Here is a 13,740-nt window from a genome sequence, read left to right as displayed (position 1 = left end):
AATATCTTGCATATCACCATAGAACCTTCATCTGGAGATGGATAGCCAGAACATGAAGTAGGATCAAAACCCAGTGGCATTGAGCTCCCAATGTCCCAAGGAGGAGCAGAAGGAGGGAAAATATGAGCAAAGAAGTCAGGACCACGAGGGGTGCACCCACCCACGGAGACAGTGGGGCTGATCTATTGTGACCTCACCAAGGCCAGCTGGACTACGACTGAAAAACCATGGGATAAAACCGGACTCTCTGAATATGGTGGACAATGAGGGCTGCTGAGAAGCCAAGGACAATGCCACAGGTTTATCTTCTTAAACCTACCAGGCAAGATGCTTTTCTGGATTTAACATAGAGGTGAGGTTCTTTACAGCAATGTCCTTGAGAAACCTGCCACTGCTACTACAGGTCTCTAAAGGCTGGTGGTTATAGAGCATAAATTATCTTCTCTAGTAGAAGCCGCTGTGAGCACTTTTAAGCTTCCTATTAAGTCATACTAGAATGAATGAAAATATATCTTTTTTCATTCATCAGAAACAAGAGCTGAGGGCTAGGGGTGGGACAGGCATTTCATACCTGCTTAGGCCCAGGTGCCACAAATGTGTAAAACTTCTGCTGGTATTCTTGGATTTGAACACGTTTAAGCAGTTATTTGTAACACACCCCCCTGTAGTGATGAGGCAAGTAGGCCTGCTTTTCGTCCGGCCGGGCTAGCTTTACACAAGAAATAACAACACACTGATGTAGGTGGGTCATCTGTCTATCTGTTGCTTTCATTGGTTAATTAATAAAGAAACTGCTTGGGCTGATAGGTCAGAACATAGGTGGGTGGAGTAGACAGAATAGAATGCTGGGAAGAAGGGAAGTGAAGGCAGACACCATGGATCCAGCCGCCAGGTCAGACATACTGAATCTTTCCCGGTGAGCCACCACTTCGTGGTGCTACACAGATTATTAGAAATGGGTTAATCAAGACGTGAGAATTAGCCAATAAGAGGGTAGAACGGGCCAGGCAGTGTTTAAATGAATACAATTTGTGTGTTGTTATTTCGTGTGTAAAGCTAGCCGTGCAGGAGCCAGGCAGGACCAAAAGCAGGCCTGCCCACAGCTCATCACTACACCACCCCACCCTTTCTCCATGTTTACCCTGCAGTCCACACCAGAACTGGCAGTTTCCTACCAGCAAAACAGTTATACCCCCCAGCCTCACTGACACACTACACATCTACTTTGGAGAACAATGGGTTTGTATTAATCCCCCTTGAGAGCAGCTAACTGCATGTGATAGGCCCCAATGCTAATATAAGACACAAAATTGCCAAAGGAAAAGCAAATTTCAAATAGGACAGAGAGATTCCCATTTTTATTAAAAATATTTTCATTTTTGTTCTGCCAGCTAAGATTATTATCAGTTAGTAAACCCAACAGAAATACTTTTAAAAAGCTACAAATCACATTCTTCTCCCAACAATGAACAAATCCATTCTTCAAAAGAAAATGAACATTAAAACAGGAGGGTATGGGAATGCTTTGGCTCCCCCCTACAAACACAACACCACACAGAATGCTAGCCCAAGCACCATGGACACCACAAGACCAGCAAGACACATACCAGAATAGAACAGCCCTCACAAAATACTGCAGATAAGAATTCCCCAGTGAACATGGTTTAATTACATTTCTTCTTTTACTCACAGAAGGTCCTATGCTATTTTATTCAGCAGATTTAATTTTTACAAACATTAAAAAAAGCAAACTAGGAGAGGACTATCTATGGCATTGTTTAAAATGGCCACTAATAAACAGCTGCAGACAGTTACTAGGCAGTTTCATGTCTGAAGGTGTGTTCCCCCACTCAAGCAGAGGGGTCAGTGGCAAAAACCTGCTTTTCATCTTACATATCCTTAAAACAGGACAGGACAAGATGGCCACACCCTAACCACTGAGATCACAAGTGGCAGCTAAAGTGTACCAGAACTCTGTATTCTGTTTGGGACCTCTGTTCTACTCCCTCAACAAAATGTTTTCTCAATAAGGCTTTCTTTTCTTCTCCCAGCTTGACATAATGCTTCAAGTTGCTTTTACTATTCAGACATATCTTCCACCACTTTTACTTTCTTCTTCTTTTTCTTTTTGCTGGTATCACTGTCCTAAAGAAAGAAAAAAATAAGTACCCATTGCCAAAACATTTATAACTCTTCCCAAAAAAAAAAAATCTTGTAAATTACAGATAAGTCTGTTCAGGATCTTTAAGGACATTTGGGATTAAACAAATTTTGCCTGTGAACTACTTCTCAGTAAAGTCCTAGAGATCTACTTTCACAAGGGCATTGAGCAATTAAGATACACTCTTCCCCACCAACCAGCAACATAATTCAAATCAAGATCCATTGCTCTAAAATGCTGGGTGCTCCTACATGTCTGTCCACAGAGGGGCGGGGGTGTGTGGACAGATAGGGAAAATCCAAAATACAGGGCAGCCCAAAAGAGGAAATGGTGGAACCCCATTCCTGCACCACAATCCCTATCAAAGACTCAGCCAGCACAAAGGTACCCAATGTTTATACATACCCCATGTCCAGCTTCGCCCCCACTTTCTAGCACAGTTTTAGGCTTCTTATCCTTCTTATTCTTCTTTTCCTTCTTCATTAACTGGGAAACTACTGGAGAGTTCTCATCACTTTCACTCTCCCGCTTCCTCTGAGATAGAAAAATAATTCATCCAGTTAGAAATGTTGGAAGTTACCACAAAAGATTCCAAGTAAACCCAGCAGTAAATTTTGTGTCTATAGACTTGAATAGTGCCTGACTTATTAAAGATTTGAAGACAGTATCTCACTAAATAATAGTACAGAGTAAACCATGGGACATAATAGGTGTGCCAATGCAGTTTGGGGTATAGAAGACCTTAAAAAGGCTGCCTCAGTAAACTAACTCCTTGCTCTCTTAGGTGCTCAAATAGGCACAAATCACCAGTTCAACCCACATAGCTTATTACTAGTCACCCAGGTTTCTAACTGCAGACATACCATTTGGGATTATAATGACAGTGGCCCCCAACCTTGGTGAGCCAAGTTACCAACATATTCTTCACTCTTCCTTTAAAGAGTAAGATAGTATTGACTGAAGATCTTTGCTGGTATCTGACAATTCTGCCCCCTGCTGAGTTTACTAAGGGCCTCTGACTTCAGCACATTTATGCTACCTATCATTTAACCCAGGGTAAAGGCAAAATGTATCACATTCCATACAAGTTTATTGCCACAGCGGAGGTAGGAGCCTAGGTCTGATTCTTAAGCCCACACTCCCCCTACAACCTCAAGTATCAAACAATATTTGTGTGTGGACTACAGCATGGATAAAGCCTTCCTTGGTAGCTAAGACTTTTTTTTTTATTAGTTTTCAAGACAGAGTTTCTCTATGTAGCTCTGGTACTTGGTCTGTAGACCTGACAAGCTAGCCTGGCTTAAAGCACATTTCAAACAGGTCATACCACTTACTTTTATGACTTTTACTGCATCAGCAGTTAGTTGAGGGGTTTGTATTGCTTCAGCAACCAGTGTTTTCCTGCCAGAATCACTGAAAGACAAAGAGGTAATATGAGGTTAAATTCATGGAAGAGCTTTCCATGGTGGTTCTATCATGTCACATGCCCTGTTATTCAGTGATACTGGGCAACCCTAAAGGGATTCTCTCCATAGTCCATACCCTGACTAGTAGGTAGGACCAAGCCTGTATAATAGTAGTTACCTAGGCTTCATAGAGCAAAAGAAGGAAAAGAAAGCTGAGCTGCAGTGTTAGGACCTATGGCCTAGCATTTAGCAGCTGCCCCCAAATAAAAGTTTCCAACTCCCCTTGGCTATCTGGTCTCCTGTCTCACTTATTATCAAAGACCAAATGGTAAGTATCACCCCAGTCCCAGGCACTATCCTTACCTGTAGTCAATGTAGTCCTGTTTCCAGGTGGCAGGAGTGTTATCTGTGGGTTTGCCATGCTTGTCCAGAAGGCCCTGCTTGATCATCATCTTCTTCTGACTTGCCTAGAGCATTTCAAACATTAGATTATTATCAATACAAGAAGTAGCCAGTATGTTCACAATATCTAACTTTACAATGGCTTGAGTGAAAAGACCTTCCCCAGATCTATGTAGCTTTAATCCCAGCACTCGAAGACAGAGGTAAGTGGATCTCTGAGTTCAAGGTCAGCATGGACTACAGAACTGGTTCCAGGACAGCTACACAGAGAAACCCTGCCCAGAAAAACCAAGAACAACTTTAACTGTGGATACTCCAGAAACCAAGAGACCTCCTTCACATTTGACAGTCATAGTTCATCATCCAACAGTGATGATTTAAGTAATGCCCAACTGTTTCAATCAACTATACTGAGAATCTCTAAAGTCCAAGATAGGGCATGCCTCTGCTCACCATCAATTATCTAGAGCCCCAAATAATAAAAGGCTATGGCAATGGAGACGCACAAAGAGCTGCATGAGTAACACAAATATAACCCAGCAAGGGCTACCACCCAGTACCACTTACCTTTGGACCCAAACCCCACTTCCGAGGATAAGTGTCTCTCTCCATGATTACCCTCTTTATCTTGGCTACTATACCATGATCACAGGTAGAAATCACTGCTGTAGTCATCAATGCAATAGCTGTAGGCATTAGAAAGAGAAAAAAAGAATGATTTGGTCATGAGTTCTACTGTTTTATGTCTTTTCAGAATTCATAAGTCCTGAACTCTATTACCTTAACTGATGCTTCTTTTGCTCAGGATGTATGTATAGAAAAAAGTCTCCATAACAGCAAGAAACATTTGAAATAATATTAAATTTACCAAATTAAAAACTACTCAACAAAAGCAACTGAAGAAACATGTAACAAGGCATGTACCTCTGGACATGTACAGCAATGATGTATATACTGCCCTCAGGTCTATAGAACATTAAGTTTTAAGAATCTGTTTTCTGCTAGGTATCAGAATGGACTTTACACAGATACCCCACCCCCATCTATTCATAAAACTAAGACAAGGGATACTAGTGACATGACTTATTTCTGGTACAAATTAGGATTATTAAATGAATAGATTGGACTCACTGATTCAGGCAATGGTGTCACACAACCTTTAATACCAGCACTTGGGAGGCAGAAGTGGATCTGTGAGTTTGAGGCCAGCCTGGTCTACAGAGTAAGTTCCAGGACAGCCAAGACTACAGAGAAACATTGTCTTGAAAAACCAGAAGTCACTGATATGAACTACAAGTAGTGAACTAAAATCTCTCTTCCATTCATCAGACAACGATGACTACTCTTGCTCTTGGAGTTTCACAAAAGAGCCAAGAACATATAAATGTGCAACACTTCTCCTTAATCTGTACCTGACTAGCCTGTCTATTCATAAATTACCTATACAAAGCCCAGGAAACACCATTAATTAGATAAAACTGAGGGACCATGACACAGGACTGGCCCACAATAAGCCTACCTTTGAAGGTACAGAGCCCCAACTCCAGAAATGAGAGGCACCCCCTCCTTACCTATGCAGATCGCTTCCCCCTTGGTGGTAATGACCACAATCTCCTGGTTGACCTCAATGCCATCCTCATATCGGAGAACACCAGGAAGCATGATCTTGGCCCCATAGCATATTGCATTCACCTATAGAGACAGTATCACATGTGGTCCAGATGTTATTTTCCAATATTCCTGTTCCACTTCCATACCAGAACAGAGGATGACTATAAGGAGGGAATAGGAATAATAGCACTGATAGTCTATCAACTACAATGGTGTATGAAGGAACACAGAATAGTAACAAACACTATCATGTACTAGCACTGCTCTAAAATTTTCACATAGACTACAAAATACTAAAGGAAACTTTGAGCTCCAAACACACACATATCACAAAACATATATAATAAAAATAAGAATGCTTCTATTCCTTCACTGGTCTATACAAGTAGGGTATTGAATTCTACTTTTATCAGATGGCCCTAGTCCAAGGGGACCCTTGACCTTCATAGGCCCCAGGTATGCATGTGGTACAGACATACATGGACATAAAATACTCATACACATAAAACAAAATGAATCATGTCTTAGGGGGCAAGATAAATGACTTAGCAAGTAAAGGTACTACCCAAGTTTGACCATGGTGGAGAGAACCAACTACTCCAAGTTGTCCTTGACCAACCTCCGTTCATATGCATGTACACACAAACAAATAAAGCATAATTTAAAAAAACCTGCCTCAGAGTTTTCTATCAGAGTGCTCTTGAATCTGTCAGGAAAAAATAGTGCATTTGCTAGAGATGAAGCAATAACAAACACCCAAAGCAACTTGCTAACAAAATTACCAACCTGTTAAATCACATCCACATTTTTATATGGAATTTATTAGCCAATAATTACAAATTAAGGCCACTTCTCCAGTTCTGTGACCTCCCTGCAATGCATGTGTAAACCTCTTATCATCTTGTTTTTACTTAACTAGATCTCTTGCTGACCAATTCTAACTTCTCTTTTAAATTCACTCAGAAGCCAACAGTCTGACCCCAGCACAAGGGCATATCACATTTACACAATTATGGTTAAGCTTTTTCAGCTCCTGTTAGTGTCACACGTTAGTATTACCTCTTCAATTTTTTTCCCTTGACTATGAACTATAAGTTTTCAGGAGACTTATACATATTTTAAGATTTAAATATACAGAAATTTGTCTTTCAAAAAAATCTTATGACTAAATAACATTTATTTAAATTATTAGGACCGTTTCTGATTATAAGGTGATATAGAGAATACACAATTAAGAGCCGATGATCGGCTCAGTGAAGTTTGGATTATATTTTTCTCAAATGATAATGTACTTCAACAGAAGCACCAATTCACGGAAATCCCTACAGGGTAAATACCATATCTCTGAAACTCTCTAGTCTTAACCTTTACCTATTGACACAATCTTTTATAGCAACTTAAATAAATCAAGATTATTTTAGGCACAGAGAGAGCAACAAATTAAAGGAAGGCATTTTTTTAGGTATCACTGATAGTTTAGTACTTGAACAAAATTGCTTGACAAAGACTCTTTCAATGATAAATTTACATTATTGAAATTCTACTTTAGAGTGATATATCACATACACATACCTGGGTTTAACCTAATTTAACAAACCTAGCCATGAATGTTCCTATTACTAGTGGCACAAAGAGAAATCTATAAAACTAAAGGGGGGAGAAGTAACCACAATGAAAATAAAAATACATAAATATGACTTCATATATTAACATTTCATCTTTGGAGCAACATTCTCTACAAACATGAACTTTTAATCTATAACTTACTGCACTATCTTTCATAACCAGACGTTTATGAGATGTCAGCAGCTTTTCCAAAGGGTAAACAACACGCCGCAAGTAAGTCTCATCCTTATGGTTATCATACAGCCACTGAGCATCAAGTATATCATGCATTGTCACCATATGGTCCTGAAAAATAGTCAGATAATAAATTCTGTGTCTTCATACTGTATAACAATCCATCAGACCCCCAAACTGTAAGGAATGGAACCCAGGTGTGTGCAAATGTTTGCCAAGTGCTCTTAACACTCAAGCTCTAATTAAGATTGGTAGAGACTAGGAAGTGTATGAATAGAGTAATACTCACTATTCAGCCATTTCCCTTAGCCAATTTCAATGTGCCAAATTTAATTAACAAAACAGGGAAGCTGCCCTGACCTGAAATCAACACTTTGAAATCTTTCATTAAACAATATAAAATAGACTTCTACCAAGGGCAGATAGTCTAAGAATCAGTTCTAAAACTAATCCCATAATTGCATACCTTTTCACTCATGACTCCAGAACGCACCCTCCGAAGTTCCTGCATCTGACCACCAACCCCCAGTAACAAGCCAAGGTGTACACATAGTGTCCGAATGTAAGTGCCAGCTTCACAGCTCACCCAAAAGATTCCTAAGACAAACACAGAAACACAAATAGCACCTATTTTCTAGAGTAAATGCATGATTTTCCCCCTCCAACTGAACCATTATGATTAGAGAAAATCCTGGACATGGTGGTACCCAACTTTATTATCAGGAGACAGCGACAAGTGGATCTCTGTGAATTCATGGCCAACCAGAGCAATGGAGAAACCCTATCTAAAACAAACTAACAAAAAGATTAGTTAAGAGATACAGGGAATAGTGAGTGTATGAGTACACAACATACTCAAAGCTTCTACTCATAACAGAATTCTTGAGAATGCACCCTACCTACTTAGGTCTAAAACAATTAAGCCTGGTATAGGCCTAATAACCCACCTAATCTTCTTTCAGGATCATATTCTATCATTTTGCTCTCGTAGATAGTCCTCACTCGAAGCTGCCTCTTTACTGCAGCAATAAGTGGGGGTCGCTGAAACAGGGCACCTGTTAGAGTTTCTAGGGCCTAAGAACAAAGCAAAAAACAAAAAGAAATCCTATTCATTATGAGGGCTCATTTTTAAATAAGACAAAGGGACATAGTTCAGGAATTTAAGGACATAATTCAAATACAAAAGTTTTCTTTTGATAATCTAAGAGCTAAATCTTTATTTCAGTTTCCTCTTTTTCAACTGAAGAATGGCTCATCACTGATTAGAACTTCTTCCTCAGTAAAGGCATGGTCAGAAGGCACCCTATCACCAGCTGTTCTCCTCCCAGGAGGCTCTTAAAAGGGCACAAGATCTACTAGCCAGGAAGACTTCCCTGAGTCCAGATATTTAGGAATTCAGACACCAAAATCAACAAAGGTACCCTCCTCCCTAAGTTATATAGACTTACCCTAGAAAGCTGAGTACCCCCTTCAATAGCATTGTGCAGCCGGACAATTCCCACATACTCTTTGCCTGAAAAATGACAAGAGTAGTCAGGTGTGGCCACTGAGTTTTCTGTTTTACATTATGTTCTACCACTGCCATTTTACATGGCAGAAGCAGCAGGGAATCCAAGATCATGTTTCAATAAAATCTATACTGACAGGTCTCATGTTGTGCATAGGGAAGAGAAATGAAGATACTTTTTCTTGGATCAGTCATAGCACATGCCTACAAACTAAACCCAACATTTTGGAGGCCAAGATGGGAAGACAGATTTTCAAGGCAGCATGAGCTACACAGCAAAACCTTGTCTCAAAAAAGGAAGGAAAAAAAGAACAATTATACCCACTCTTTAGAATGACTGGAAAACACCTTGCACTTTAAGAATAATTTTCTCCAGTAAAAGTGAAGGAAAGACAATTGGGAAAGAAATATAACTAGAGTTAAACAGCAGCAAGCATGCTGGGCAGTGGAGGCACATGCCTTTAATCCCAGCACTTACTTGGGAGGGAGAGGCCAACCTGGTCTACAGAGAAACCCTGTCTCAAAGATCAAACAACAAACAACAAAACAACAAAAAGCAACAGCAGCAAGCATAGACATGCCCCAGCACTAGGAATGGACTAGTTAGTTCCATATACGCATGCCTAGTGTGTGGACTTTTAAAAAACAACCACCAGATTCTGCCAGAGAACAAAATTATATAGAAACCAAATTATTTTATTTTCTAAAGATGAAAGTTTCCAAGAGCCAAAATGTAGAAGTAAAACAAGTATAGAACATTTTCCAATCACTAAAAAGATAGCCCCTACTCTCTCTTCTACACACCTGCACTCTGTTGTGATTTCACCAAACGAGTGGCTCGTTCAATACACACAATTAAACAACCAGTCACTTTGGGATCTAGTGTGCCACTGTGACCTGTCTTCTCTACCCGAAGTATTCGTCGGATCCAGGCTACCACCTCATGGGAAGAAGGGTTAGAAGGCTTGTCAAGATTAATAAAACCTGTCCTAGAATAGGAAAAAAAAATTGTTACCACCTGTTCTTGTAGTCTTAAAAACAATATGAAGAGTTATAAAAAAAAGCAAATAAATCACATATATAGATTATATATATTCAGGGCAAAGCTGTTTTAAGCTGCCACCACTTCCGTGAATAACTAATGTGAAAGTATTTGTTTCAAAATAACTTATGTTTGGACAGAGCCATTTCACCATGCTTACCTGATATAGTCCCCAATCTCCCTCTTCAAAGGATTTGAACCACAAGGAATCGGTGTATAGTGTGTTGTCCTTACATTTAGCTTATCAAAATTCTAGAAAGCAATAATAAAGTTTAACAACACATTGATAGAAGTAAAATAAGAGTCAGTAAGTACCACTACCAACCATGGAGCCCATAAATGTACAGTTTTGTTTCTATTATTAACACCATTATTGGTGTGATACACTATTAAGCCTTCTTATGGACTGGGGAAACTCCCAATACTATTGAGAAAAGAATAAATCTGAGAATTTAGTCAATGCTCTAAAAAAAAAAAACACTTGTGGAGGGTACTGTAAAACACAAAATAGCAGGGCTGGAAAGATGGCTCAGCTAGATGCACTGGTTGTTCCTCCAGGACCCAGGTTCAATTCCCAGCAACAACATGGCAGCTCACAATTGTCTGTACCTTCAGGTCCAGGGCATCTGACATGCTCACACAGAATATATACAGCCAAAACACTGATGTACATTAAATAAATCTTTAAACACAAAATAGCTTTGACTTTCTCAGATCAACCAAATTGAAGACAGCTGGCAATTTTCCTCAACATGGGCAGCTTGGTTCTGTTCCAGATACCTACCTACCTCTGATTTGTCTGTTCCTTTTCAGTCTCCTGACTAAGACTTAGCCACTAGTCAGGAAGAATTCACCAACTAAAAAGCCCATCTTTCATCATCAGTTTAGTTCCATTATGCCTACTACAAAGAGCAATGCTTGTTTAATTGTTTCTCCCATGTCTGTGTGCTAGCTATTTTTCCAGGGCCAACATCCAAATTCAACTTGGTTGAATGATATAAACAAACCTCACTATTTTACCAACACATACATATGGTTTATTAAAATACTTGATGGTGCCGGGCGATGGTGGCGCACGCCTTTAATCCCAGCACTAGGGAGGCAGAGGCAGGCGGATCTCTGTGAGTTCGAGACCAGTCTGGACTACAAGAGCTAGTTCCAGGACAGGCTCCAAAGCCACAGAGAAACCCTGTCTTGAAAAAAACCAAAATAAATAAAATAAAATAAAATACTTGATGGTGTCAGTGAGATGGCTCAGTGGGTAAGGATTCCTGTTGCCTGACAATCTTAAGTTCAACCTCAGGAACTCATATGTTAGTTGAGAATGGACTTCTGCAAGTTGTCCTTTAACTTTAACATGCATGTCATGTATGGTATGCACCACCTATTTCATCCACTCTAATGAATTAATAAAAATTTCTATTTAAAAACCCCCTTTGTTAAGAGATGTCATAACTTCATAGCTAGTATCTACTTTGTGAAAATTATAAATTTTAGTTCAACCCATTATTCAATGTCACCACTAAGTCCCTAAATAATAACCATAAAATCTATGACAATCAGGAACCGTTAAGCACGCTCCATAGAATACCTGCCATAACTCAAAGCACATCAGCCTAAGAGAAAATATGAGCAACTAATAGATTCAGTGAGGTTAGTTAAGTATCTAGTCCAAGGTCACATTCTATTTTGAATCTAAGGCTTCAAAATGCTCTTAGGCACTGAAACAGTCTACAAGAGATGATTTCAGAAGTGCAACTATTTAAAACTGACAGTAATGAGCATTTTGGTGATGTACTATGTTCCAGAACAATGTTAGATGAATTACAAATTAAAAATGAGTCCTTCATCTCAGATACATTGAAAAACTGCCTTAATGCTGCATCATTTGGCAATTTTCTAAATAAAACATGCTGGCACTAAGCATTTTTTTTTGAGACAGTCTTTCTATGTAAACCATGCTGGCCTGGCCCACTGGGATTAAAGGCATGCATATCACCATGCCCAGCCTAGCAACAAGCACGCCTTATTAGCTGTTTAATTAGAAATATGAAATTCAAGCATTCTTCTGATACACACAGCACATACCTTTAGTAACAAGGGCCACTGAGAGGTGTCCAATTGGGCTACTCTGGATTCTGGTTTGATAAGAAATTCTTCAGCATGTTGTATTTCCTTCAAGAGAGTAGAAACATTTAACTTCCCACCTGACTTAGAACAATTCTAATACTAGGACAAAAGTACATGCCTTTTAAAGAAACAAGAGGGAAGGGGTGTTGATTTCTGAAACTGAGTGTCACTAGGAAGTTTGAAAGAGAATTGAAAAAGGAGCTCACTAAACCTTAGGGATAGCAAGTTGAGTCCAAATATTTCAACAATACTGTAGGTCTGCTGATGAAATAAGTAGGAAAAATTCAGGGAGAACATTTCACCATTTAGTAAGGCGTGCATGATAGAAAACTCCTCTAGGAGTTGTTATTTCAGGTTTTTGCTGGTTCTACATAAGGACCAATACTGATTAAGAATATTTTAAAGCATTTTCCCCCTTTAATGTGTTTAAATTATCTCTATCTCTCTCACTCAAAGCAAAGTAAAACATTTCCTACTTACAGCTACATCATCTTCTTGTAATGGCTTCCGGTCTTTTTTCTTTTTATGCTTCTTTGGCAAAGTAATTACTACAAAAAAAAATTTAAGATTTGGAGATTTCTTTAAAAACTAAAATAAAAGTTTAAACTTAAGTCCAAAATCAGGGCAAACATAAGAAAATATTTTTAAGTCTAGCATTACTGAAGAAAACTTAACGTTTGTGATGCCAAACACTATATGGCTTGGCTGGTAAATGACTCTAGCACGCGTTGGTTTCTCTTCGGGTTCTCCACGTGGCTGTGGCAAGGCCAAATATACTTAGGGAAGTGCTGTTCACAGGCTGGAAAGTTCCACAAACAACCACTGCACCGTCCGTAAGGGCTTCTGATCTCTTAAATTTTTCTTGCAGGTCTGAATTACACTCGCTCCCCTGCCCCTTCCTCTGCATCTTTGCTATCTTCATTTTAGTAATATCCTGTCTAATGGCAGCAGAAATGCTATCACATCTCCTTATCACGACAGAGTCGCCTCCACGGCTGAGATGCCTTTGGAAGGGAACCGGGTGGAACCTTTTCCCGGACCTAATGGAGTCTTAGTCAGAGGTTCTCGCACTCGTGCATTCACCTATAGACCTAGGAACTAGCGGCGACGCGGTCAAACTGAGGGCGGGAACGCGTGGAACCTCGGATCATGATACAACCTCACTATCACTAGCACACGGTTTATCAGAAGGCCGCGCAGGTCTCACGGCACGGCCACCCGTAATCCTTACCTTCTGCATCCGCCATCTTGCACCGCACCGCGTGCGTCCCGCCCAAGCAGCCACCAGCTAAGAACCGCAGACTCCTACCGTCTGAAACCAGTCAGGCCCTGCCGCTAGACCCGCCCACCGTAGCACCTCCCTAAATTGGTGGGACAACGAAAAGGAAGTGGCGAAGAGGCTGAGTTGAGGGGGGCGGGACTCGAGGAACGCGCGGGCTGTCTGCTCAATCCCATTGGCTGACTCGGCCACTGAGTTGCGAGCACGCAGGCGCCGGGAAACTCCTCCCAACCCTTAACTCCACGCTTTGGAACCTCAGAGAGGAGTCCACTGCTGCAGTCTGGGGCGGGTGGGCGCGGCATCTACTGTGCCCTCCTTGCGGTTTCAATCTATTTTCTACTTCAGAACATGGATGGCCTACTTAGCACTCTATAAATATTATCTAGTTCTAACTCATACCGA

General features: G+C 40.2%; 1 protein-coding gene and 1 non-coding gene across 2 annotated transcripts; both read right to left on the bottom strand.

Annotated features, from left to right (window-relative positions):
- Positions 1–1,646: 1,646 nt before the first annotated feature.
- On the bottom strand, positions 1,647–13,437 carry Dkc1 (dyskerin pseudouridine synthase 1). The gene is made up of 15 exons (XM_050124948.1): positions 13,291–13,437; positions 12,540–12,607; positions 12,018–12,104; positions 10,090–10,181; positions 9,692–9,876; positions 8,829–8,893; positions 8,328–8,454; positions 7,847–7,977; positions 7,348–7,491; positions 5,541–5,661; positions 4,537–4,655; positions 3,931–4,034; positions 3,496–3,574; positions 2,567–2,695; positions 1,647–2,145 (listed from the first exon to the last, which is right to left on the bottom strand). The coding sequence occupies exons 1-15, from the start codon at positions 13,304–13,306 to the stop codon at positions 2,080–2,082; spliced, it is 1,533 nt and encodes a 510-aa protein (XP_049980905.1). The 5' UTR covers positions 13,307–13,437; the 3' UTR covers positions 1,647–2,079.
- LOC126490280 (small nucleolar RNA SNORA36 family) lies at positions 7,630–7,760 on the bottom strand. Its single transcript, XR_007589141.1, has one exon. It is a non-coding gene; the product is annotated as a small nucleolar RNA SNORA36 family (small nucleolar RNA).
- Positions 13,438–13,740: the final 303 nt, after the last annotated feature.

This window comes from Alexandromys fortis, unplaced genomic scaffold (genome assembly GCF_014885135.2).
Source record: "Alexandromys fortis isolate MF-2015 unplaced genomic scaffold, M_Fortis_MF-2015_v1.1 scaffold_225, whole genome shotgun sequence".
NCBI lineage: Eukaryota > Metazoa > Chordata > Mammalia > Rodentia > Cricetidae > Alexandromys > Alexandromys fortis.
The sequence above is the reverse complement of the archived record's forward strand: the minus strand, read 5'-3'. Positions and strand labels throughout refer to the sequence as shown.